This window comes from Nyctibius grandis, chromosome 13 (genome assembly GCF_013368605.1).
Source record: "Nyctibius grandis isolate bNycGra1 chromosome 13, bNycGra1.pri, whole genome shotgun sequence".
NCBI classification, from domain to species: Eukaryota; Metazoa; Chordata; class Aves; order Nyctibiiformes; family Nyctibiidae; genus Nyctibius; species Nyctibius grandis.
In genome coordinates, this window is record NC_090670.1 from 10555750 (window position 1) to 10581772 (window position 26023).

Consider the following 26023-nt stretch of genomic DNA (forward strand, 5'->3'; position numbering starts at 1 on the left):
GTTCCTCCCTGCTGTGGCTTGCCATCAGCCTGGACCCATCCTGCCCCAGAGAGCCAGGGTCTGAAGGAGGAAGGCCAAGCTGTCTCTGGAGCAGCTCCAGCATGCAATGATGAGGCTTGCGGCTAGGGCAGGCTCTTGGTAGCTGAGTCAGGGCTTATTGGCCCTGGGGTGGCTGTTAGGTAGCTGCTACTGGGCCAGCACATGGGTGGTTAATGAACAGCCCAGCAGATGAAGTGAGGAGGGAGAGGGATAGAACAAGATGAGCAGACAAATGCCCTCCTGAGCTGCATGAGCAGTCCAAAGCTCTGCGAGAGTGTCAGAGCCCTGTGGGGTTTGCTGGGAGAGGGGAGGGAAGCTGGGGCAGGACGCTCTGTGGGACCCACCATCACTGAGATGCAACATGGCACACGGGGAAGGTGCAAAAGTCCTCAGGTCAGGTCATATCCACCACAGGTTTTCCCCAGTCCCTGCCTTGCTGAAGCCCCCTCCTCCAGTCTGGGAGCTGGTGCTGTGTCTGTCAGGGGTCCTGCATCTGGGAGGTGGTGGGGAGAGGAGGCTGGCCGTGCTGGTCCCAGAGGGAGAGACAGCAGCAGTCAGATGTGCGGGAAGGATGGGAAGAGAGAGAGAGATACAGAGAGCTTTTCATTCCCTCCTTGTAGGTGGAGGAGAGCATGGAAACAATGCTGGGCGGTAGGACTGTGGGGGGCACAAGGAGCCAGCCCAGAGCCTTCTGGCAAAAACAAACTATTTGCACCCAGTCCAGGCAGGCAGGGACATCTGTGCTGGCACCCAGCGCTGGGCTGGGGCATGTGGGGAGCAAGGAGGGCATCTTTGGCTTCTTGGGTGTTAGGTCTCAAGGACCTGACTATTTAACTTCTCAGTGGCCAAAGCTTGCTGGGACCATTCCCTGGGTAAATATCTTCCCTGGCAAACTCCCCTGTCTGCCCTGTACGTGCTCCAGCATCTGAGGGCAAGGTCTCTGCTGGTCACTGCATCCCAGCCCACCATCACCTTTGCCATGCCCTTGCAGAGGTGGATCCTCCCCAGTGCCCGGAGCAATCCCTCTGTGCATCCCGCAAGGGGCTTTCCCACACCGGCGTGCCCTGCAGTGGGCAGATCTCTGCCTGCTTTGTGCTTTGCGGGCAGCCACGGTGGCACCACCGGGGTTAAGGCAGGTTGGAGGCTGCTGGAATGCCACCGGACAAAGCTGGGATTGAGGCTGGCTGCGAGGCACTGCCGCCCCCCTCCAGATTCCTGGGGGGTCAGTGCTCGGGGCGCCCCGTTCTGCGAAGCACACGGCGCTCACCCGCTTCCCTGCCGGGTGCTGCTTGGCGGCACCCGGAGGGGTGGGAGCCATGCCCGCTCCTCCAGCGAAGCTGAGCGGCCCTGCGGTGGATCTGTGGCTAAGCACAGGTAGATGCGCTCGCCAGAGCCTGCGTGAGTGTTCTGCGCCTGACAGTAAAGCTGTTCAAGGGTGGAAGGGGAATGCAGATTCAGGCTGCTGCTGCTGGGGCTCTGGGGAAGGGATGCTTAGGGGATGCTCAGAGGGAAAGTGCTGCTTTTTCCCTCTGCTTGCTCGCAGGGGCTTTGTCGTAGGGGAGCAGATGTTCAACACCTGGCCCCTGCTTGGCCACAGTCACTGGCTCATCTACTGGGCATGGTCTGTGAATCACAGGCTTGGTGGGCTTTTAACTTCTTAAACAAGGCTGGGAGGACTGTGTTGTCTGCTGAGATGTGCTGCAGTTGCACTTGCACCCAGGTAGAGCTGATCCCCTCCTTTGGTATCCCCTGGGATGGAGGGGAGGTCTGGAGTGTTCCCTGGCAGCGCAGTGGGGCTAACCTACTTCAGCGTCATGAGGATGTGCACATGTAGAGTATTGATTTTTCTATGTGCAAGCGGCAGTTTTAGCTTGAGTGCTTTATTATTCATGGCCCCAAGATTCCTGTGAAGTCTATGGAGGATGGTTTTCTCTGTTTCCTTCATGCTCCTGGAGTGGCAGGATGGGGAGGCAGAGAGCAGCCTGGTGTTAGATGGTTTTAGATGAAGCAAACTTAGCATAAGTCTTGGCGATCATTTGATTTCTTTCTGAGAACTGGTGTGGAGGGGGTATTGTTTTATCTGTGCAGCCAAATTCCTTGTCTGGTGGTTTCCTCCTGTCTGTTGTTCTCCTTGGCTTGGCTGGATCTGTCCCATGGACACCTCTGTGAGCCCTTGGACAGGACAAGTATCTGCACATTCCCCTTGGAAGAGCTGCTGCTTTCCTCCAGAGGTGGCTGCCCTTCTCTGGCAAAAGGTGCCTGTTGTACATGCTATTTAGAAAGTGCTAATGCCGTTAATTATGGTTGATTGATCACCTGGGGATAATTATAACAAATAAACTCTAATATCAAAGTAGCATTAGATCGAAATGCTGCCATTTCCCCAACAAAGCGCATCAACGTCTCACTTGTGGATGTAACGTGTCCGTGTGTTTTGCACATCAAACTATGTTTTCCGCAGAGGTAATCCCCTCTCACTCAGAGACTCATGTGAGATGCTTCCAGTCCTGCTGGTGTGTGTTGCTGTCACCAGCAAGTGCAAAATATCTTCGCTGCCATCATGAGCAGGAGCATGATACGGTGCTAGAGGCTTCAGCAAGGCTTCCTTTCCCTGTCCACCAAGGATTTGCTGTCCAGGGATCAGCACCCAGTTGTCCAGGCTGAGTGGCGTGCTGCAAAGTGTACTTCCTTCATGTGGCTGGGTTAGGATTTGCTGTCCTCTGCTCCATGGCCTCTCAGAGCATCCTTCCCACCACTGCTTGTTCTGGAGAGGTGCAGAGTTGAAGCAGCATCTGCAGAGTAGAAGCAGCATCTCAGATTTGCTGTGCAGGCAGGGAATATCTTTGTGCTTCTGCAGAAGAGCAGGTGGCAGCTCCCAGTACTGGGGATGGTGTAAAGGAGGTTTGGCAGGTCCCCTTGGTCCCTAGGAACAACAGGACCCATGGTGTTCGCCTCTTCTCAAAGCACAGCAGCCCTGTATGGTGTGGAAAGAAATCACCGTTAGCCCTGCAGGGACTGTGACACACAAGGGCCAACTCTGATTTAATACCTAGCAGTGAGATAAGTTCATTGCTGGATAACTGAGGAGCACAGAGATCCTGCAGAACAGGAGACGTGCAGTAAGTCCTTCCTTCAACATTTGCTCTTAGTGCTGCTGGAGCTGGCACTGCCTCATTCCTCCAGGCACGGCCACGAGCTTCCCTGGAGCTGCTAACAGACCCCTTCGGGAGCAGAGCAGCCCCCTTGTGAGTTGAAAAGCCGGGCAGGGTCAGGACAGAGGGGGGTGGGTTTCCCCAGGCAAGTGCCCTAAGCACTGGGCAGCGATCTCTGAATGCAGCGTGGTTCTGATTTTGCCCAGGTTGAAGCCTCGCAGCATGGTGCAGGACCTTCGTGCGTAACCCCCCAGGCTCTGAGCACTGTCGCTGGGCCCCAGGCCCCTCTGGAGATGAATCTTTGCTGGAACGAGATCAAAAAGAAATCCCACAGCCTTCGGTAAGAATCCCTGCCTGGAGCAAGCTCTGGGGCTGGCCTGGCCTTCCAGCCTTGCCTGCTGCATGTGCTTGTCAAGAGGTTTTTGAACTTGTTCACTTGATGAACCACACGAATTCATGGTGACCTTGGCTCAGTTTCCCCTCTTGTCTACAGCCCTCTGAGTCTTTCTCCCTATGCTGAAAAGCATCTTCTCCATTTCCACCTATCCCGTCCTCCTCTCCCTCCTCTCCTTCATTCCTGCTTGCTTTCTGCTGCTTTCTCCATCCTCTGCTGCTGTTGTCTCTGCAGCTTTTCTCTTTTTTGCCCCACGGCCTTGCTGCCGCCTCCTCTGTGCTCGTCCCTTTTGCTGGGAGCCCTCTCCACTGCGCAGGGAGAACATGCCTTCCAGACTGTCAGAAGTTGCAACTCCACAGCCAGCATGATGAGAGCTTAACTGGGGCGTGTTAATTGTCTCCTGCCTTAATGCAAGGCTCCTGGAAGCTGCCCAGTCATGTTAATGCTGAGCCAAGCCCCCGTGCTAGCCAGAGCACAGCCCCAACCTGCAGGCAAATGCGGAGTGACTCTGTCCTCTGCTCAGGGCTCCAGGGTGATGGTTTCAGGCTCCAGTTCCTCAGTTTCCTCTCCCCAATGCCTCCGTGCTTCACCCCACCTGGCAGTGCAGCATCTGTGCTGGCTGAGGGTCATGCAGAGCCCATGCTGAGGCATGCTGCCAGTCACTGGTGGGGTCCTGTGGGTGCCTGGGGTCACCACCCCGGCTGCGGTGCTCTGTGTCCCCTCCCCGGGGAACCTACTCCTCTCCTGTCCGTCTGACCACCGTCCTGCTGTCCTCGCTCTCCTGCCAGGGCTCGGCTGGAGGCCTTTTCCGACCACAGCGGGAAGCTGCAGGTGCCTCTCCAGGAGATCATAGACTGGCTTGGGCAGAAGGATGAGGAGCTCTCAGCACAGCTGCCCCTGCGGGGTGACGTCCTCTTGGTGCAGCAGGAAAAGGAGACGCATGCGGTATGTTCCCTTGCACCTCCCCTGCCCCCGTTCACTGCTAAGATGAGCTGCAGGTGGGCAGCCCTGCCTGGGACCCCCGCCTTGTGTCACTGCCCATGCCCACAGCCTACGACTGCACCAGTCCTGGCCCATCTCCATCTCTGCTTGCCATGGAAAGGTAGAGTCCCGGTCCCATAGCAAATACTCATGGCACACAACAGGCGGAGACCATCTGGTTTTAGACAATAAATCTGCATTACAGCCTCAAGTAATCTGCAGGTGCTGCAGCTGGTAGTAGGCCCCATCACTTCTCTCCTAGTTTCCTCCTTACATCCTACCTCTGCAACAGAGGGAAATGCCTCTCACTGGCCTCTGCTTTTGGGATCCTGGGGCATGAGGAGGTCGGTTGGTCTAAAGGCAACCCAGTGGTCGGGATGTGAGTGATTCCTGCAGTAGCACATTATCATCATATCTGAAACTGGGGTAAACCCAGACAGGTCAGAGTTTCCTGCTTCTCTATCAGAGCACTTCCTTCTCGCTGACAGTGGCTATGGGGCTCTAGTTGTTTTTACCTTGAAAACAAAACTAAACTGCTGCTTACTGTTGCTGTCCCTCATCCTCGCTGGAGTTAGCCGCTTCCCTGGCACACAAATAGCCGATCCGGCAGACAGCACCTGTGGGGGGCTGCAGTTGGAGAGGAGGAGAGGACATCCTAAACCAGCCTGCATCTGAAGTCTGCCCTGGCAGTTGTGCTGCTTTGGGGCATCCTGCTGTTCCCCTCCTTGCTCCTCCAGCAGCTGGATCTGTTGCTGAACAGCTGCTGGAACGACTGCATGACCATGCTCTCGCTGCGTGAGTGAGGAGCATCCCCAAGCCGTGCCTGAAAGTGTCATCAATAAAACAGTTCCTCTTGCACAGCCCTGGCTCAACGCACCTTTCTGGGCTTGCTGTTCTGCCTCCCCCCTCCAGCAAAGCAGCAGTCCAGACCTCTGCAGGAACCACCTTCTTGCAGGTGGTCATTCCTTCCCTAGACTGCAAAAATGTTTCTCTGTTAACTTCTTGCTGTGTCTCCAGTGAGGTTTGGGTCCTGGAGTGAATAATTCACTGCAGCCCTTGGTGAGGAGGCAGCAGGGCACAATTCTCCAGCTCAGCTTGCTGTCTCACCTCTGTGCTCTGCTCTCCAGGCTTTCATGGAAGAAGTGAAGTCTCGGGGACCATACATTTACTCTGTCCTGGAGTCAGCACAGGCTTTTCTTTCCCAGCATCCTTTTGAAGAATTAGAAGAACCAACTTCAGAAAGCAAAGGTTAGTGGAGCTCCCCCTTCCTTGCTCTCCCATAGCATAGCACAGATCCTCCTGGGCTGGACTGGAGAGGATGGAGTGGAGGTGGTTGGTGTGGCACAAAGCAGCACGTCAGTGCTCTGCCTCGCACCATCATGCAGCAGGCTGATTCCAATCCTTTGGCCAAAGGTCAGACCGGTGCAGAGCAGTGCTTCTGTCCTGGGTGAAGGCAGAGGCTGCTGGTGCAGCCCGTAATGGGGTGCATCTCACGAGACAGTATCAGATGTGCTCTGGGGTAGGTTTTTAAAGGGCAGCAGGGCTTCTGCCTGTGAGGACAGACAGAGAGCAGACAGGTCTGTGGGCAGGCTGGATGCCTAGAGGAGCTGGTGCAGAGGAGCTGGTGCATCACTTGGTTTCCCTCCCTCTTTCCAGTTTTCCCTAGATATTTTTCAGTCTCCCTTTTCCCTGCCCTCCCTCCATCTCTTGCCCACTCTGCTCTGGGCTGGGCTCTCATTTTTGCTCTCCGTTCCCCTTCTGCTTTGTCTTCACAGATGTCTCTCCCCGGCACCGGATCCAAAACATCAGCCGCTTTGTCTGGAAGCAGGCGAACGTGGCCAGTGAGCTGTGGGAGAAGCTCACGGCCCGGTGCGTGGACCAGCACCGGCACATTGAACGGACACTGGAACACCTGCTAGAGATTAAAGGGGCCATGGAGGAGCTCAGCACGACACTGGACCAGGCTGAAAGCGTGCATGAAACCTGGGAACCCATTGGTGACCTCTTCATTGACTCCTTGCCAGAGCACATCCAGTCGACCAAGGTACTTCTGGCTCTGAGAAGGCTCCAGCCTTGGCCCCAGAGGTGATGAGATGCTGCTTCCCAGGAGGGCAGCGCTGCTCCTCCTGACTGCTCAGTCTGATGCAGCCTTGTTACTTGGGGTCTCAGGGGCCAGATCCTCCCTCCGAGAGTCCCCTAGCTTTGTGAGGGTGGATTTGGCCCACAGTGTCCTGAGCAATTGGCTGTGCTGAGCACCTTGTCATGGCACAGACCTTACACAGGTACAGTGGCTCAGCATAGATGAGCCATTGTCCACGTTCCATTTCTCAGGAGATTTGAGTAATCTCCAGCCTGGCTGGTTTGTTTTTTTTTTTCCCCGCTAACGTACCCTTTGGGGGAGGGTTTGTCAGCAGCATCTTGCCAGCCACTCGCTCACCCTAGCTTGTAGCAGAGTAATCAGATCCAAGTCCTAACCGCTCACCTGCTTCTTTTCCTTCATCCCCTGCCCTGTGCCTGTTCTTCTGGGCACGGGACTCCAGCTGTTCAAAGAGGAGCTCTCCCCCATGAAGGATGGGGTGAAAGCGGTCAATGATCTTGCACACCAGCTTGCCATCTCAGATGTCCACCTGTCCATGGAGAACTCCCGTACACTGGAGCAGATCAACACGCGCTGGAAGCAGCTGCAGGTGGGAAGGAGGCGGGACCAAGCACTGCAAATAAACCACAGGCAGGAGGATGCTGGGGAAGAGCTGTCACTGCTGAGCTTCAAGAATGATAAAGTAAGGCTTGGCATAGCAGGGATGGTATAGCTGGTGCTCCTGGAGGAGGAGAGCATCAGTTCAGTGTGAGGACAGTGGCTGGTAAATCTGTAGAGCTCTTGAGCAGAAAAAGGCAATGGGAGGAACAAAAGATGCTGTCTGAGGAGAATCAGGATCTGTACCAGCTGTGGCTTTGATGTCTGTGAAAATATGGATACAGGTGAGCTGTAGATGTGGCCTGTGCTGCCTCAGCCTGTGGGAGGAGGTATAGAGGGCTGAGCATTTGGGGAATGCAAATACCAAGGCAGGTGAGGAACGAAGAGGACCTGTGTGGATGGCACTTCCATCCACAAGCCTTCCTGAATGGGGCTTCAGTCTGAAATGTCTGGTGGGCTGCCATTGAATTCTTCTGTCCCATTCTCCAGGCCTCCATCAACGAACGCCTGAAGCAGCTCCAAGACGCCCACCGGGACTTCGGACCAGGATCCCAGCACTTCCTCTCCTGTATGTGAGCGGGTCCTCCTGGTTTCCTGCCGTGAGGCTTCCTCTGCAGAGTGGCTTGGCATAGGCTGTGACACAGGAGAATGGGGTGCAGAGTCCTGTTGCTGCACCCAGAGGCCCTAGAGCCACACACGCAGCTAGAAAAGGGCCGAGGCCAGTGCCTGGTGCACAGGAACCAGAGCAGGAGGCATCTCCCAAAGTTGGCGCTGTGCTGCCTCACCTTGTGGGACCAAGGGTGGGACATGAGTGTGGCTCCCTTTCAGAGCGCAGAGCTGTAACACTTGCAGCAGCAGCTCCCAGGTGATACTGGGACTATGCCAGCCTCAGAGACTGGGTGGGAAAGACAACAGATGGTAGAAAAAGGCAGTCCCCCATATCCCATGTTAGTCATTCAGAGGCCAAAAATGCGCACATTAAGGAGGTTTTCATTCACGTGGCGAGGCAGAGGGAAGCTGTTCCTACAGAGCTGAGCTGCTGCTGGCTGTTGGCCCTCAGACCTGCAAAGGATGGGCAGCAGGTTGTGCTCCAGAGTCTGGGGTCCGTCCTCAGAAATGCTGAGCCCTGCAGGGTCTCCAGATGTCAGTGGGGTTTGTTGGCCTGTGTTTCTCTGCAGACCATGTCCTCCTATCTGAAAGGAAGAGCGACTTTTCCAGTTGCTGGAATTGATAAGCTGCCTGCGACAAGGGAAATTAGCTGAGGGTCATAGAAGGGCTTTTGTCCTCTAGATAACAAACACAGGGTGGCAGGCAACTGGTATGGGATGCGTCCTCATCTTCCCAAGATACTGCAGCAGACACACAAGAGCATGAGTAATGGGAACAGCAGATGCTGTGGGTGCCCAAGCCTGGCCATAACAGGCAGTGCTGTGTGTGTGCCTGAATCCCAGCTGCTGTGAGCCCTGCCCACTGGTGACCACAGCATTGCCTTGGGCATCATCAAAAGCATCAGGAAGTGTCTCTTCCTGAGTTCTGAGCTCAGACAGATTCAGAGCCCCTGTCTCAAGAGAGGCAAGATGCCTCTGACAAGACCAGCAGTCTTGTGCCTCTCTGACATGCAGCATCCACTTGCCCACTCCAACACCCTCAGCTGGTGATTGGGGAAGGCACAGCTTCCTCAGAGGCACCCGCCTGCTGGCACAGTCTCGCTGGGCTCTCAAAAGAAACAGCATCAACCTAAAGGAGCGTTTGGTGTTGACCAGACATCTGTGTCTCTCTCCTTGCAGCCTCTGTCCAGGTCCCCTGGGAACGAGCCATTTCCCCCAACAAAGTGCCATACTACATCAAGTGAGTGTGCTCCCAGCCACAGCCCGTGGTCTTCTCTGGCCCAGTGGGAACAGGAATTGGGGACCATTTAGGAGTGGGGGGCAGTGAGCGGAGTGGTCTGAGCACTGACCTCCAGCGAAGCGTGTCGCCCCCAGCCTGGCAGAGCCAGGATTTCCCTGCCTGCCAAGATGCCCCAGATGAGGGGGGACACTGGCTGGAAGGACGGGGGGCTGGCAGCCAGTGGGGACATCCCCCTGGGGACATCCTCCATGCTGCTGTGGCTGGGGAGTGTGCTCACTGGGGTGCAGCAGCCCCAGCATCTGCAGGCACTGAGGGATTCGCTCCAGGGCCAGCTGGGTCCTTTTTTTAAACTCCCATGGCAGCTGCTTCATTCCCAGCTTGACTCTTGGTTTCCTTCTATTTTGCTTCCAGCCACCAGGCCCAGATGACATGCTGGGACCACCCGAAGATGACGGAGTTGTACCAGACGCTGGGTAAGGAGGCTGCCACAAAACCGCTCGAGTAGTATCTGCCTTTCCGCAGCGTGGGGTGCTATGTGAGGTCCTCCTCGCCCACCTGCTCCCCTCTGTGGCACAGAGCCCCCCAAAAGCGATGGGGTGTGACCCCCTGCCAGGCTCTGCCCCTCCTCCTCCCGCATGCACTCTGCTTCTGCTGGTGGGCCTGGTGTCTGGGAACTGCAGCTGCTGCTTCCTGCCCTGCAGATAAGGATGTCAAGCTGTGGGTTTATTCCTCTTTTCCTGTGTTATTGCAGCGGATTTGAACAACATCAAGTTCTCGGCGTATCGGACGGCTATGAAACTACGACGGGTGCAAAAAGCCCTGCGATGTGAGTGCGGGAAGTATCTCCCTCCTGCTGGGTCTCCCTCAATAAAGGCATTAAACTAACACAGGCTTTTATCAGCACATCAAAGGCAGGAACCCACCAGGGGACAGGTAGCTGAGGTGAGAAGCGCTAGGAAGATGAGCCTGCAGCTGGACAGCTGAGCAAATCCACCAGTGAGGTGTCTGTGTCAGCGCCTTTCTTTGTAGGCTTAGGGTAGAAATGCCTCAAGAGCAGGTGTTAGTCAAAGGAATTTGAGAACAAAGTGATCCAGCTCAGAGTTACAAAGGTGTGGGATCAGTCAAGGGCTCACCCAGGAGCTCCAAGGGAGCCCAGAGAAGCCGTGGATGTAACCAAGAGCAGAAACTAGCCTCGCTGACAGGGGCAGAGAGGGCTCCAGTACTCAAAGGGGAGGAAGGGAGCCAATAAACCTGGCTTCTGCATTGTTGGTAAAACTCCAGTTAAAACGAGGATTAATAGCAATATGAATATGATGTGATAGGAGTTCAACACACTGCGTGGCTCTCCAAGAGGCAGCTGTTCCTCGGAAACTGCTGAGGAGTTTCCTGGGGAATTGGTGAGCAGGGGGATGGGAGTCTGATAGATGTGGCATCCTCAGCTGCTGGAGAGCTTTTGACAAGGCCTCTTGCCAAAGGGGAGGAGACGCAGCCAGGCGGCAGTGGGGTCTCAGACAGATCTGTCCTTGACGTCTTGTGAAAGGCCTGGAAGAAGGCAATGAGTGAGGGTGAGAGGAGGTTTGGTAGTCAGGGGAGTTGAACCCTGGCTGTGGAGTAGTTTCATGACACTGTGGTGACGAGGCTGTCCCATACCTGGGGACATTCAGGGCTGATGTAGTGCAAATAGGGGAAAGCAGCAGTTAGCTTTCGCCGTCCTGCAAAGATGTCCATGGAGCAGCAGCCACAGAAACACCAGGCATGGTGAGGAAAAGGGCAGAGAGCAAAGCCGAGCCCTCTGTGACCTGCTTGTGCTTCTTTGGTTGCCCATCTCTTGCATCTCACATGCTCCACTGGCACTTTCTTCCCAGCCCAGAAATGACATGAAAGCACGTGAATAAGTGCTTCTTGTTCAAGATGTATTTGAGAAGGGCAAGGAGGCTGCCAAGGCAGCTTCCCCATGCTGAGAGGTTTGGTGGAGTCAGTGGCCATGTAGGAAAGAGGCAGCATGGGACATGTCAGAGCCATATGCAGTCATGGGCGGTGTGGACATGAGGGTGAGCAAGAGCGATACTCACCAGAACGTGGATTGGGGGTCCCCAGTGCAATTGTCAGCAGCTTGGACAGGAGAAGGGAGCACTTTTCCACAGAGTGAAGTTACAGTATGGAAATGGCACATGATCCCCTGGGGAACTGAGAACGTAAATGGTCTCAGAAATGGGAAGGCTTTCAGGAAAGAAAGATTGGCTGGTAAACACGGTAGCACATACAACCTGCAGCCATGGAAATCTGAAAGCAGGGGAGCCAGGGTAGCTCACACTGTCCTAGCCCCGTTTTAGGTTTGTGCCTTGACACCCGCTGCCGGTCAGAGCTGGAGACAGGAGTGCTCCACCTCTGGACAACTTCTTGTAGGGTCTGTGTGGCTCTGTGCCCCCTCACCTCCCCACGCCAGCCCCACAGGGACCCGGCATGCGCAAAGGCCAGCTCTGAGCACCTGTGGCTCCGCACAGGGCCTTTCATGGGCAGCGTTTTCGTGGCCATTGCTGGTTGCAGCAAGAGGGAAGGAAAGTCACACAGAATGGTGGCTCAAGTTGACTATAGGTGGAGATGTGGATACTTTAGGAGGGGTTTACAGGTGGGAGAGCAATTCTGGGAGCTGTGCCCATCCTGCAAGCATCTTGCCCACGTCAATGGGGCTGAGACTGACGCAGGTCAGGGCAGGACTGCATCTCCCTCTTGGTCCTCACGTCTCCCATTTTCCTCTCTGCCTCTGATCCCTCTGCCTGTGCTTTCTGTGCAGTGGACATGGTGACCTTGGCCACAGCCTTGGAAATCTTCAATGAGCATGACCTGCAGCCCAGCGACCGGGCAATGGACGTGGTGGAGGTCATCCACTGCCTGACCGCCCTCTACGAGAGGCTGGAGGAGGAGCGGGGCATCCTGGTCAATGTGCCGCTCTGTGTGGACATGAGCCTCAACTGGCTGCTGAATGTCTTTGACAGGTACTGGTCCCTCGGCATCCCCCTGAGCTGTGGGGCTGCCATGCTGTGGGGCTACCATGCTTGGAAGGAAACCTCCGTGCTGCTCTTTCAGCTGGCAGTGCTGCAGAAAGGCCCTGGCCACTAGCGAGGGGGGTGCCTGGTGCGGGCTTGCCTTGCTGAACCCCCATGTATAAAAAACACCCTCCAAAACATGTGCAAACATGTGCAATGTCTTGCCTTGCAGTGGCCGCAGCGGGAAGATGAGGGCTCTCTCCTTCAAGACGGGCATTGCATGTCTGTGCGGGACAGAGGTCAAGGAGAAGTTTCAGTGTGAGTCCCCTGTCTCCCTTCCCCCAGGGCCTGGTGTGGAGTAACCTGGGGAAAGCGGGAGTGTTTCTGTTTCCTGGCTTAGCCCTTCTTTGCCCAGAAAGAGCAGAGAAACAGCTTTCCTGCAGTGACTAATCTGCTTGCATCGCCACCCCTCCTTCCCTCTCTCCCCAAGCCTACGCCGCCTAAATTAGGAGGCATTTTTGCAGACTGACTGGTGCTGCGCTGATCTTGCTTGCATGGCACTATAAGGAACAGTGCAGAGAAGGCAAACAGGCAACAGTTATCCAGTGCTTCCCAGAAGGAAGAAACCTGGGGGTGCATGGCTGGGAAGTAGCATTCAGACAAATTAAAGGAAAACCCTTTCCCCACTGCACTTTAACCATGGTCTTCTCTGCCACGGGAACCTGCTGAGGGGTTAGCGTAGGAAGGACCAAGGGGTTAAACAAAGGTGTTGGGCACATTCACAGAGGACAGGCCAGCTGTGGCTGTTAAAGAAGTGATGTATGTAACCTCTGTCTCAAGAAGACTCTAAACTCAAGGTTATTGGGAGCTGGAAGGATTCCAGTAAATGTGATTTAACCATAGCTCAGTTTTTTCCCTCTTGTTTGAGCTCCCTGCTGAAGACAGACAGCGGGCCCCTGGTCTGACCCACACACCGCTCCCCCATGCCTGCGTCCTGCCTGGTGTGTCGAGACATCAGCCATGTCTCTAACGGGGCTGTGTGTCCGTCCTGCCGGCAGATCTCTTCAGCCAAGTGGCGAACGCCGGGGGACTGTGTGACCAGCGGCACCTCGGCGTCCTGCTCCATGAGGCCATCCAGGTCCCACGCCAGCTGGGGGAGGTGGCGGCGTTCGGTGGCAGCAACGTGGAACCCAGCATCCGCAGCTGCTTCCGCTTTGTGAGTAGGGTGCCGTGGCCCGTGCCATCCCCTCCGCAGCAGCCGTGCCAGGGAGAGGCTCCTGGAGGTGGTGAGGAGCTTGCACCCCATCACAGCTGGGTCCCAGCTCTGAGCAGCCCCTTCCTCTTTCCCCTCCCTAGAGCAACGGGAAGCCTGCCATCGAGGCGTCACAGTTCCTGGAGTGGGCCAACCTGGAGCCGCAGTCCATGGTGTGGCTGGCCGTGCTGCACCGGGTGACCATGGCTGAGCAGGTGAAGCACCAGACCAAGTGCTCCGTCTGCCGGCAGTGCCCCATCAAGGGCTTCAGGTAGGGGTTGTGATATGGGACCTTGGCCCACAAGGGAAGTGCATGGTGTCCTGCAGGAGGGAATTTGCTCTGTGCTGTTGGGGGAACCTAGAGCTCTGCAGCAGCAGTGTTTCAGGCAGGTCAGACCAGGTACCAGCAGAGGGGAATGAGCAGGATGCTTTTCTGGGGACTTCAGCCATCAGCACTGTGGGTTCGGTGGGGTGGGGGATCAACACAGACCATCTCTGTCCCCTGGTGAGTTCTCCTTAGGCTCCAAAATGTTATGGTTTTGCTGACTCTCACTGTCTCCCTATGGCCTCTTGATCTCTCCAGATATCGGAGCCTGAAGCAGTTCAATGTGGATATCTGCCAGACTTGCTTCCTCACTGGGCGAGCCAGCAAGGGCAACAAGCTGCACTACCCCATCATGGAGTACTACACCCCGGTATGGAGCTGGGCTGGGCTGGGAGGGTCTTGGCTCACAGCAGGTCCCCATCGATGGCAGCAGCCTTGCAATGTTTAGGCTGGTGCAGCCCCAGAAGTGAATCCCTTGTATGTTTTTATTCCCCTCTGCGTGCTGGAGGTTGCCTGTGTCCCTGCTATTCTGGGGCTCGTGGTGAGTGGGATGCGTGGCATCCACCAGTGCCCAGCTTAGTTTGTGCCAGGCCCCATGACAGGCTGGCAGAGCTGCTGTGTGCCCTCCTTGCTTCCTCGGTTGTGTCTGCCTCTTCTGTGGAGCTCGTGCCCAGCCTGAAGGGACTTCTTTCCCGTGGATGCTGACCTACGGTCCCCCACATTTCATTAAGCAGCACCTTGGTAATGTTTGTGTCTCTGCAGACCACATCTAGTGAGGACATGAGAGACTTTGCCACGACGCTGAAGAACAAGTTTCGGTCCAAGCAGTACTTCAGCAAGCACCCGCAGAGAGGTTACCTGCCCGTCCAGTCCGTACTTGAGGCTGACTTCTCCGAGACGTGAGTTGGCTGGGCCCCACGCTGTGCCTTCCAACCCTGCCTGATACGTGGGCTCCACGGATGGAAGTGGCATCTCAGCTGCGAGACAGGGCTCACGTAGGAGGGATGGAGGGGGCACTTGCTCTGGGGGTGATCCGGCACCTAGCTCTTGGAGGAGCAGAGATTTCAGTCTCCCTCTCTAGCCTGTCCCTGGCTCTTCTCAGCCCGGGTGAGACCAGGGCAGCCTCTCCAAGCCTTAGTTTTGAACAAGGACTGCCAAGCCTTGCTGACCACTGTGTGTCTCTTCCAGACCAGCCTCCTCCCCGATGTTACCGCATGCTGACACCCACTCCCGGATCGAGCACTTTGCCAGCAGGTATCACTAGTGGGCACTAATGTCACACCAGGGCACAGAGCATGACTCCGATGGGTGTGGAGGGGTTTTGGGGCAGACGCATGGTGAGCTCCTGAAAAGGAACCCTTGAAAGGGTTGTCAAGCAGTGGAACAGGCTGCCCAGGGCAGTGGTGGAGTCACCATCCCTGGAGGTATTTAAAAGACGCGTAGATGTGGTGCTGAGGGACATGGTTTAGTGGTGGCCTCGGCAGTGCTGTGTTAATGGTTGAACTTGATGATCTTAAAGGTCCTTTCCAACAAAACGATTCTATGATTCTATGATTCCTGCTGCCCGCAGCCCCCTTGATGCTTCTCAGCATACTGCCTGGCAGGCAGAGGCTGGCTGCAGTTGCTCAGGCTGCGGTGCCGTTGGGAAGAGGCAGCTGCAGGCCAGGCAAACCTGCCTGCACCACTTTGCTCCTGCCTGGGACACGGCTGATGCCACGCAAATTGGCAGCAAACACCATGCATTTGACAGCAGATGTCTTAGTGATGAAGCAGCCTCCCTGTACCCTTCTGCTCCTCCCAGTATGAGCTGCTGGTTGGATTCTCACCAGGCAGATCCCTCAATGTCTTGCTCTGCCTGTGTGCCCACCAGTGCTGCTTGCATGCTTGCCATTGCTGCTGCCCTGTGGTTTGTCATGCCTCTGCCCTCATCACGGGTCCGGGCAGAGTGGAGACCCAAGGAGAAGAGAAGACATTCAGGGTGTCTCTGACCATATCTCAACCTATTTCTCTTTCCTCCAGGCTTGCAGAGATGGAAAGCCAGAATTGTTCCTTCTTCAATGACAGCCTGTCCCCTGACGATAGCCTGTGAGTTCTGCCTCCTTTCCCTCCTCCTCACCTCCTGCTGAGTCAGGGCTCCTGTGGCTCCATCCCTGCCTAGCCAGGGCACAGAAATGCTTTCCTTCCTAGCTCCTTTGAGTCTGAGGCTCATGGGCACCTCCAGCTGCCCAGGGGTGCTGAGCCACTTCTGAGCTCTAGACCTGGAGCAGCCAGAATGAGCTCACATACGAAACCACCTCCCTCCAGGCTGTCCTTCCCCAAGGACACAAAAGTGCCATGAGACTGATGTTCCTCACTAAGGTGTTTCTGCACCTGCTGCAACAGGGACGAGGACCAGTACCTGCTGCGCCATTCCAGCCCCATCACTGACAGAGAGCCTGGGGGCTGCCAGCAGGTTCCACGAAGTCTCAACATGGATGACAAGGGAGAGCTGGAGCAAATCCTGGCCCACTTAGAGGATGAAAACAGGTAGGGGCATGGGCAACTCTGAAAGTGGAGTTTATAGCCTAAAGGGAAGGGGCTGGAGATGCCCGGCAGAGGTCAGAGTGGAGACAGGGGTAGCTGCTGGGGCTGGAGGTGGGGATTGGAGGAGCCGAGTGGGCTGGTTTGGAGGGTGTCTAGGCTGAGCCCTAAAATGCTCATGGGAGCACTTGGTAAGGGTGTGCTCTCCAAGGAAGGGAGAAGACGCTGTTCCCCAAAATGTTGCTGCCCCCATCCCCAGAACCTGTTCCCCTCCTGAACCCCAAACTGGTTGAAGTGAGCCCAGGGCACTGCTGTCTCTCTTGTCCCTGAGCCCCTCACAAACAGTGGCGGTGCTGCTCTGGACCACATGAGGTGAGGCTCTGGGCAGGGCAGCTTGGCTCAGGAGGAGGTGATGATTTTCCCACCCTTGTTCTTAGCCTCTTAGGAAGCAGTTGCATGTCTTTTTGTAAACGCCCGAGTGGGGTAGAGCTGTGGACAGGTCACCCTGTGGTGCAGGGACAAAGTCCAGGACTGTGCTGGTCCTCAAGTTCAACATGTGGCAAAAGCTTCAGGGGCATTTTGTCTGAGTGATGGACCATCCCCAGTGCGCAGCTATCGAGTGTTTGCAGCATTCTCTAGAAAGGAGAGTGGTGATGCTGACCTAGGCTGTCTCACAGGATCCTCCAGGGAGAGCTGAGACGTTTGAAATGGCAGCATGATGAGGCGGTGGAGTCTCCAACCTTGGCTACAGGCTCCCCCGAATCAGTGCAAGACCCACGTAATGATGAGCTCCTGGCAGAAGCACGAATCCTCCGGCAGCACAAGAGCCGCCTGGAGACCCGCATGCAGATCCTGGAGGACCACAACAAGCAGCTGGAGTCCCAGCTGCACCGGTTGAGGGAGCTGCTGCTGCAGGTACTCTCAGAGCAAGGGTGTGGGGAAACCCATCCCTGGGGTGGGCTTTGCCATAACAGAGCTGTGGCGGTGGCAGAAAGAGATGGTCAGAAGGTGGTGGGGAAGGACAAGGACAGAGGATCGTGACAATCCCCCTTCTCTCTCCAGCCTCCGGCAGAGTCAGATGGCAACGGTTCAGCAGCCTCTTCCTTGGCTTCATCTCTGCATCAGTCTGAAGGCAGCCAGGCAAAGGACAAAGAGCACAACACCCCTGACACCGAAGCTGCAGGTGAGGACTGGGGTTGGGCTGAGCTCTTGGCCTCACTCCGTTGCTTCAATGCTGCAGGAAGCTCCCTGCCATCCTGCAGAGATGCTGGCCCGCGAGGCAGATGCCCAGAGAGCCTGCTCACGCTCCCGGCCCTCTTTTCCACTGCAGACGAGGTGGAAGACAAAACCCAGGAAGTCAGTGTGTGCCTGGAAGACATCATGGAGAAGCTGCGGAGCGCCTTCCCCAACTCTCGAGGTACTCGAGTGAAATCCCCCTCTCTCGCCTCTTACTGCTCCCTCAGATGAGGTTTTCCCCATGGAGCCCTGCCTCAACCCCAGCTTCCCTGCGCCGGCCGATCCCCCGCAGTGCCTACAGCCAAGAGCTATGCTGCCGTGGCACTGTTGGGACTGGTGTGTGGCCTGGGCACAGAGAGGAGGAGGAGGTTTCACACCTGCAAGGAGAGGCGATCAGAGCTGCCAAGAGTATGGACCAACTAGACCCCCCCAGATGAGCTGCAAGGCAGCCGCCTGCCTTGCTTGGGACCCTGCACCCTGCGGGGCTCCCCACTGCAAAGATGGACAGACCTGCCAGCATCGAGATTGCAGCAATCACCTTGAGCCATCTCCTTGCCTCATCTCTGTCCAGACCCCTCTCCAGGAGAGGCTGAGGCCCCAGTTACCTGGCAAGATGGAAGCAATGGTGCAAGCTCTCCTAGCTGCTCATGGATGTCTCTTCCCAGGAAGGATGGGGACTGGGGGATGCGTGTATGGATGGTGCTGCACTTGCCCAGGGGGCTTGGCTTTGGTCTTTCTCGTGTCCCTGTGTACTCTAGCCCAGGAGCAGCACTCAGACCCTTGCCCAGGCTGCCCATATGCATGCTGGGGGTAGACATTGCTTGGTGCCAGCACTAACACGAGGCAGGGAAGGTCTTCTCTGTCCACGCAGACCCTCACCTACTTTCTGCCATCCCTGAGCAGGATCCTCTTGGCTCTGCAGCAGCCCTGTTCTAACCAGGTGGCTCCAGATCCTATTTTCCTGACCTCTCCATTTCTCTTTCAGGTATGACCTCCCTTATCTAACACCTCCTGTGAGCCAGAGGCTTTTCCTAACCAGCTACCTGGCTGCTTTCCTCCCGCTCCTCTCCTTGCCATGTTCCCTGTGCTGTGGCAGACCTTGCACAGACTCGCTGTGAGCCGGTCGTGCAGGATGTTTGCCAGCTCTAGAAGATCTCAGGGGAACATAGGTCGTGCAGGAGCAGGACTGTGGGGTCCCCAGGAGGCTGGCTCAGTCACTCGGACACAATGTCCAAGCCTGGGTGGAAAGGTTCAGGAGAAAGAACTGAAGCTGTGGAAGCTGCCTGTCTCCCCTGATGCTTGCAGGCTGCTGCCTTTGACCACAGCCCTTGGGGGATGCAGAGCTCAGCATCCTCCTCCTCTTCAGTTGTGCCCAGGGGCCTCCAGGTTTATGGGCACCAAAACACTCCTGGAGACACACAGTTTTTAAAAGAACTGTTTCTAACAGCATCCAGCTGCCAGCCTTGCGGATTGACTCTCTGCCACCCAGAGCTCCACAGCCAGCCAGGCACATACTGTCTGGTGGGGAGAGTCTGCAAGGTTTATGGGGTAGGGATGAGTCCATGTTAGAGCTCCAGCCCAGCTAGTAGCCTTATCTTGAGAGGGTCTTTATAACAGAGCCTTATCATTTAATTTGCATATATTTCTATATATTATATATATATATTCTGTACTTAAATACTCTCATGGACTCACTCCATTAAATTCTAATACTGTAAGTGCAGCTGCCCTTCGCTTTCAGTCCAGCCCAACATCTTCTCCCATGGGGACCAGCACCTTCCCCATTTCTGGTGCTGCCTTGGAGCAGGGCTGCTGCGAGGGGAGCTCAGCGGAGGGCCGGACCAGCAGCAGCTACTCCGTCCTGCCTGGTTTCCTGGGCAGCTGGGCCTTTGCTGTGGCACAGAGAGCCTGTCCTGCCCGGACCTGGCTCCATCCCTGGGGGTCCTCAGCTCCTGCAACCACTCATCCCCATGGCGCTGTGGGAAGGGTTTTCTCCAGCCCTGGGGCCACCAGGACGTTGGGCTGTGATGCAGGAGCACAGTGGCGCAGGCAGGTAGCAGGACAGGCAGGGCACCTCCTTGCCACCCCCAAGGAGTAGCTGCCCTGTTGTCCCCCAATTTGAGCTGGCTGAGGGGCTGGAGGCACTCGTTGGGAGCAGGTGAGTCCTGCCGGGCCGTGGAGGAGGCTGTTCTGCAAGCTGGCAGGGTTAGCTTGGTGGTGGTGGTGGCTCCTGGTCCCAAAGGCTCCCTTAGGCTGGCTTTCTCATGCTGTGTTACGTCGAGAAAGAGGTAGAGTCAGGTGCTGCGGGGTGCACCAGAATGGAGGCTGGGACGGCCCTGGTGCTCAGGGGCCACAGGCTGCAGAGGGATGAGGTGCCTGAGCCCTCGGGGCAGGGCAGGGTGCAGGCAGGGCTGTGTGCTGGTGTGAAGCAGGGCTTGCTGCGAGAACAGGACTGGGGCTGTTGTGGCTGGCTGGGATGGGATGTGGGTGAGCTGTTCGGGGAGGTTTGGACCAAGGCAGCTGTTAGGGGAGATTTGGACCAAGGCAGCGTGCGGGGCACAGGGCTATGCGGGCGGTTGGCTGGGGCGTGCTGGCAGAGGCGCGAAGCAGTGCGCACACTGGGGATTGGGCGGTGTGAGCCTTACGGCCGGCTGCTCGGGGTCTCGCACGGCCGTGTCCGCTAGCAGCGGTGGGGGTGGCCGTCCTCACAGTCCCCTCTCACGCCCGGGCAAGCGGCAGGAGGGCAGCGTGGTGGCACTGGTGTCAGGCTGGCTGTAAGCACGCTGTGCGGCGGGCGGCTTGTTTGACCGTGGTGAGGGACCACATGCCAGCCCGCGAGACATGGCTGCACCCCCCTGTTATCCCAGTGGCAGGATGGGGGGAGCATGGGGAGGAGCGAGGTTTTGGCCTGAGGATGGGGTCAGGAGTACCCAGCCTGGGGGGAGCTGGAGGGAGCAAAGGCAGGACGAGGGCAGAGCTGCTGGCCCCGGTGCCAGGTGCGGGGAGCAGCAGGGGCCAGGCTGGGTGCTCGGGCTGTCGGGTACAGAGTGAGCGTGGGCTGTGTTTGGGAGCGCACTGCGGCAGCGAGGGGAGCGGGCTGGCTAATGCTCTGGTAACCATGTACTGTGGTGCTGCTTTGTGCCATCTCTGCTCTGGAAAGAGAATAAATTTGTATTTATACTGAGACGCAGATCGGTGCTCTGGCCTCTTCTATCTGTGCACCTCAGCCGAGTCAGGGCACCCCCAGCGCTGTGCCACCCTGGCACCGCTCCTGCAGGGCTGCTTGGGACACGGCTGTCCCTGTGCCCTGTGTCACCCTGGCTGTCCACACCGTCCGAGGCAGAGCAGAAGCTGTGAGCAGAGCCCCTGGCCCCCCAGACACAGGTGCATTCCCCAACCACCATCTTTCTTCGCTCTCTTCCAGCAAGGTCTTCTCAGGGCTATGCGGCAGCCTGAGGGACGGGGGCTGTGTGGGGACAGTCCCTCTTCCTCACCTGGGAACTTCTGCTGTAGGAAGCCCTTCAGCCCCAGGAAGGATGTAAGCAGCAGTGGGATGCCAGGCAGGCAGTCCTCTCCCTCCGTGCTTTCTCCCTGGAATCCCATTAGGGTGCCCGTGCCCAGAGGTGTCCAGGCGCCTTTGTCCCAAGAGCTGCCCATGTTCCCTGTGTCTCCATGGCACAGTGAGGGGCTCAGCTGAGGACTGGCCCAGGACAAGGCTGGGGACCCTCAGGCCCTCCCTGCCGCACAGGGTGCAGCCCAGCCCCAGCTGACGGTGAAGCCTGCCCATGGCCGATACCTGTAGGGCTGGACCTGCTCTCACCTCTGCCTGGAAGGGCTGGTGGGGCCGGGCAAAGGCCTGACATGGTGCTACTGCAGGGAAGTACGGGGACAGCTCTCACAGGAGAGATTCAGGAGCTTAAATGGGGGTGAAATGCAGCCTCTTTAACCCCCCCCCTCACGGGCAGAGCAAAATGCCCCATCCCCATCCCTGCACCGCAGGCTCCAGGGCAAGGCAGGAGATGCGGGCTGCGATCAGGGACGCTGGTCACGTCCAGGAACAAATCCAGCACACGGTGCCAGGGAAGAGCTTTTATTTCTCAGCCAGAAAAGCTCAGCAGGGCCCCGCTGAAAGGCGCTGGAGCCGATGAGTCGGGGCAGGGAGGCAGCAGGCGCTGCTGCACAGCGGGGCTGGTGGTCCCGGAGGCAGCAGGGTGAGGACAGTGTTGTTCCCATGTCACTGCAGGGCCAGTCCCCAGCCCTGGGGCTCCCTCCCAGGGTACAGCAGCCCCACTGCCTGTGCTGTGCCTCCTTGTTGGTGGTCTGGCCGCCTTTCCCTCACCCAGGGGTAACTGGCCCTGCTCAGGGCTGGCTGTGCTCCAGGGTCACGTCCCTGAGCTCTCTGCTATCGCTGCACTGCCCTGGGGGTGCATCACCCCCTTCCCTGGCTGCTATGGGGCGGGGGGAGGGGACTTCTGCCCATCTGCCCCCCTGAGCGCCCAGCCTGGAGCACTGCCCCAGCAGTGAAGCTGTCTGTGGGGCGGGGGGGAGACGTTGCCTTCCTCAGCGTTTCCTCGGCTTCTGCTTGCTCCCTGCTCCCCGCAGCTCCCCTCTTCCAGCGCTTCTCCGGGTGTTTCGTCCTGCAGCTCTGGGGGGCCCTTTGGCTGGCCCCAGCCCCTCGCTGCAGGGCTCTGGCTCTGGGGCTCTGCCTGGCTCAGCCCCTGCCATGCTCCCTGCCCCAGCCTCCTCTGCCCCACCGGCTCCCTGCTCCAGCCCCTGCCCAAGCCCTGATGCCTCTGTCCCCCCTGCTGCCCCACAGGGACAAGCTGGCTGTAGGGCAATCTCTGCTGCTGGGCTCTCTTCCGCTTCATCCTGCTCTACTTTCTCCTCTACCTTCTTCTCCTCCTCCCTCTCCTCTTTTTCTTCCTCCTCCACCTTCTCCTTCTCTTCTTCCTCCTTCTCCACCTTTTCCTGCTCCTCCTCTTCCTCCTTCACCTTCTCCTCTACATTGTCCTCCTCGCTCTCCTCTTTTTCTTCCTCCACCTTCTCTTTTTCTTCCTCCACCTTCTCTTTTTCTTCCTCCACCTTCTCTTTTTCTTCCTCCTCCACCTTCTCCTCCTCTTCTTCCTTCTCCACTTTCTCCCCCTCCTCTTCTTCCTCCTCCCCTTTCTCCTCCTTTTCTTCCTCCTCCACCTTCTCCTCTTCTTCCTCCTTCTCCACCTGTTCCCCCTCTTCTTCCTCCTCCCCCTCTTCCCCCTCCTCTTCTTCCTCCTCCCCTTCCTCTTCCCCCTCTTCCTCCTCTTCTTCCTCCTCCCCTTCCTCTTCCTCCTCCTCCTCCTCTTCTTCCTCTCCCCCCTCCTCCTCCTCTTCTTCCTCTCCCCCCTCCTCCTCCTCTTCTTCCTCTCCCCCCTCCTCCCCTCTCTCTGCTCCCCTGCTCTCTGGCTCTGCCCCACTGGTGCCCACGTTTGCATGCCCCAGTCTCATCCTACCCCTCACCTTCACCTTCATAGGCTGCCCCTGGGCTGCTTCTCCTCCTTCACCCCAGGCCCCAGGGGTCCCTTGTTCTGCTTCTTTGGTCCCTGCACCCCACTCTCCCTGCCCAGGGGTCTCTGGGACCCCAGCCTCACCCTGGGGTGCCTCCTCCTGCCCCTTCCTGGCCCGCCGCTGCCGGGGTGGCTGGAATATCCCCTGGTAGCACTTCCGATCCTCTACATCCTTCTTCCTCATCCTCTCCCCCAGCTGCTTCAGCTCTTTCTTCACAGCAGCTGCCATGGAGGGGTCAAGTTGAGACACCCGCAGGAAGTCCTCCCGCGCCTCCCGCTCATTCCAGACAGCAGCGTGGGCCTTTGCCCGCTTGAAATAGGCCTTGGCGTTGTCTGCCGGGAGAGGAGAGCCCCCAGTGGGGGTCCTGCAGCTCAGGACCACCAGCCACAGGAGCTGGAGCCCCTGGGAACCCAGGGGATGCTGAGCACAGGTACCATCATAGGTAGGGGAACATGGGGTGGACACGCTTGTAGGTAGGCATACCATAATGGACAGGGGAACCTGGGGTGCAGGGATCATCATGGGCAAGGGGAACTATGGTGGGCAGGGGGATCTGGATGACGTGGGATAACATCGTGGGCAGGGGGACCTAGAGGAGACAGGGTGCAGGTGCCATTGTGGGCAAGGGAAACCAGGGACATGGGCAGTGTCATGAGCAGGGGGACCTGAGACACAGGGTCTGCAGTGGACATGGGGATCCAGATGACATAGGTACCGTCGCAGGCAGAGGGACGTGGGATGGGCGTTGTCTTGGATGGGGGATCTAGAGGACAGAGTCCCCAGGGGCCGTGGGCACAGTGGGAGGGTGGGATGCAGGGCACAGGTACCGTTGTGTTTCTGGAGGAGCTCCGTCGTGTGCTCCAGCACCTCATAGAACTCGCCCAGCTCCAGCTGGCACTGGCAGTAGTTGAGCACCAGCGGTGTGACCAGGTTCTCCAGCTTCAGCCAGCCCTCCTCCCACGGCTTCTCCTACCCCAGGGAGTCACAGTGGGTGGTTCACAGCTGTGGCTATCCCCTCGTGGGCACCCAGGGCCCACAGGGGAGTGCTTTGCTGAGGAAACCCAGGCAGGGATGACAGGAGGTGGCCAGGTCCTGCTCACCTTGGCCTGGAGGTTCCTCAGGCAGATGACAGCCTCCTGGTACTTGGCCGCCGCCTGCTCGAACTCCTTGCGAAGGACGAGGCGGTTGCCCTCTCTGTGCAGCACAGGGACTGCTGCCAGCTTCTCCTCCTTGTTCATCGCCCAGGTGTCACGTTTGTATGCTGAAGGCTCCTCCACCTGCACAGACAGCGGGAGCTGAGCTGCCTGCCCTGGCCAGCCCCGCGCTGGCAGCCATCCCCGCCATCCCCCTTACCCGGAACAACTCCATGATGAAGATGAGGGGCTGCGGTGTCCGCTGCAGCTCGTCCAGGTCTTCATAGCCTGTGCTGTGGTAGTCAAACATGTTGCCCATGCCACAGCGGTGCTTCTGCCCTTCCAGGGGGTCCCGGCCCTCCGCGATCCTCCGCATGCCCCTGGAGACCAGGGCATACATGCCCGTGTGCTGCAAGGAGGGGGAGCACCCTGCTCAGCTGCATGGGGCGAGCCTGCACCCCCTTCCTCTGGGGCAGCCCCCCTGGTGCTGTGGCTAAGTGCCACCTGTGCTTGCACCAGGCAAGGCTGGAGTATCTCTGGGGTGCATGGTCCTGTGCTCTGGCACTGCAGAAAGGAGGGGAGCGGGCACCCACGAGCCCCTCACTCACGATGGCGTCGCACCAGAACTCGGCCACCTCCCCGGTTCTCATGGAGCGGAGCAGCGTCTCCCAGATCTCCAACTTGAACATCTTGCCCACGATGAGCTCCATGGGGATGCCAGCTTCCCGGCTGTCATCGATCACTGTCCGCTCAAAGTTATCCTTCAGCGTCTGGAAGTGGAAGGTGATCTGCCCCGGAGAAAGCTCGGTGTTGAGCCGAGGTAGGCACTGCAGTAAGAGCCCTCCATCCCCTCAACAGCCCCATATCCCTCTACCACAGGACCAGGACACGGGGCCAAGCCTGCCCCTGGTGAGGTGCTGGTTTGACTGGCAGCAATCCATCCACAGCAGGAGCTCGTGCCTCCTATCAGCTTGTCTTAGACAGCAAGCAGATGGTGGCGTGTCTTAACGCCCATCAGTGTTATACCTTGCTGCTCTCTTTGGATCCCTCTTTATAACCCAGTACAAAGAGTGCTCCCACAGCACACACCAGGCCCTGGTGGAACCCACACTGATCTGCCCATACCCACAGGCTGGGGAAACTCAGAAACCACTAAGAGCTCCCCATTTGGCACCCCTCACTCCTGTTAGACACACATCAGGAAAGGCAGATTTCCAGCAACCTATCGTTGCTGGAAACAGCACCAAAGCAAGGTGAAGGCAGTGGGCAATGTCAGCCATCTGTGAGGGCAACGTGGCTGCCTGTGCCCAAAACAGCCCTTCCTGCACCCCCCTTGCGAGAGATCTCCTGGAGATGGGATCTCCCCCTACCACACACCTGGAGCTCCGCTTGTGAGCAGGGAACCTAACTGTAATGGGCAGGGATGGGGGTGTCAGACCCACTCCCCTCTCCTAGGGCTTTGGGGTAACAACTAAGACGACTTACCTTGCTCCCATCCTGCAACGTCGGCAGCTCCCCTTGGCCTCCATGCAGAATCTTCTTTTTGACCCCTTCCACGTTCAGCAGGTAGGTTTCCTCCATGGCCGCTCCTGCCAGCCTCCAACAGCAGGTCACAAGCAGACAGGCGTGCTCTGGCCCTTCCCAAGCTCCACGTCTTCCTCACGGTATCTCCCTTTCTTGACTATCTGGCCAGATGTCATGTCCCAGGGCTGCTGCTGGCTGTTTGTTTTCCGTGGTGGGGGCAGAGCTTGGAAGCCTTCTCCCCTTCCCCTGCCCTTCAGGTTGCGGGAGGGGCATCCCTCCGTGGCACACCCTCACTGAAGCCCACAGTGCCCTCCATTGCGTTCTGGAACCGCCTTTCTAATCCTCTTCCCACCCTGCCAGGTTAATCTGGGATTTGCCTTCTTAGTTTGTGAAGAA

At 57.6% G+C, this 26023-nt stretch overlaps 2 protein-coding genes across 2 annotated transcripts; one reads left to right on the top strand and one right to left on the bottom strand.

Moving 5' to 3' along the window:
• Nucleotides 1-1416: 1416 nt before the first annotated feature.
• On the top strand, nucleotides 1417-20524 carry DRP2 (dystrophin related protein 2). Its single transcript, XM_068411758.1, has 23 exons — nucleotides 1417-1437; nucleotides 3398-3531; nucleotides 4374-4530; nucleotides 5694-5814; nucleotides 6342-6610; nucleotides 7107-7253; nucleotides 7751-7829; nucleotides 9049-9109; nucleotides 9521-9582; nucleotides 9861-9935; nucleotides 11904-12105; nucleotides 12329-12414; nucleotides 13155-13312; nucleotides 13453-13619; nucleotides 13932-14043; nucleotides 14436-14572; nucleotides 14862-14927; nucleotides 15693-15758; nucleotides 16056-16199; nucleotides 16871-17108; nucleotides 17256-17376; nucleotides 17524-17610; nucleotides 18415-20524. Exons 2-23 carry the CDS (start codon nucleotides 3485-3487, stop codon nucleotides 18432-18434), a joined length of 2622 nt encoding a protein of 873 aa, XP_068267859.1. The 5' UTR covers nucleotides 1417-1437; nucleotides 3398-3484; the 3' UTR covers nucleotides 18435-20524.
• LOC137669824 (aryl-hydrocarbon-interacting protein-like 1) lies at nucleotides 19167-25684 on the bottom strand. Its single transcript, XM_068412143.1, has 8 exons — nucleotides 25589-25684; nucleotides 24712-24891; nucleotides 24324-24512; nucleotides 24071-24247; nucleotides 23798-23939; nucleotides 23054-23302; nucleotides 22320-22495; nucleotides 19167-19241 (listed from the first exon to the last, which is right to left on the bottom strand). The coding sequence occupies exons 1-8, from the start codon at nucleotides 25682-25684 to the stop codon at nucleotides 19167-19169; spliced, it is 1284 nt and encodes a 427-aa protein (XP_068268244.1).
• Nucleotides 25685-26023: the final 339 nt, after the last annotated feature.

Coding starts and splice junctions, on each gene's coding strand:
- DRP2 (XM_068411758.1), top strand. CDS start 3,485: ATGAATCTTTGCTGGAACGAGATCAAAAAGAAATCCCACAGCCTTCG. Junction 5,815..6,341: donor ACCAACTTCAGAAAGCAAAG/GTTAGTGGAGCT, acceptor TTGTCTTCACAG/ATGTCTCTCCCCGGCACCGG. Junction 14,928..15,692: donor ATCGAGCACTTTGCCAGCAG/GTATCACTAGTG, acceptor TCTTTCCTCCAG/GCTTGCAGAGATGGAAAGCC.
- LOC137669824 (XM_068412143.1), bottom strand. CDS start 25,684: ATGGAGGAAACCTACCTGCTGAACGTGGAAGGGGTCAAAAAGAAGATT. Junction 24,892..25,588: donor CGTTGCAGGATGGGAGCAAG/GTAAGTCGTCTT, acceptor TCTCCGGGGCAG/ATCACCTTCCACTTCCAGAC. Junction 24,513..24,711: donor AGTTCTGGTGCGACGCCATC/GTGAGTGAGGGG, acceptor CCCTCCTTGCAG/CACACGGGCATGTATGCCCT.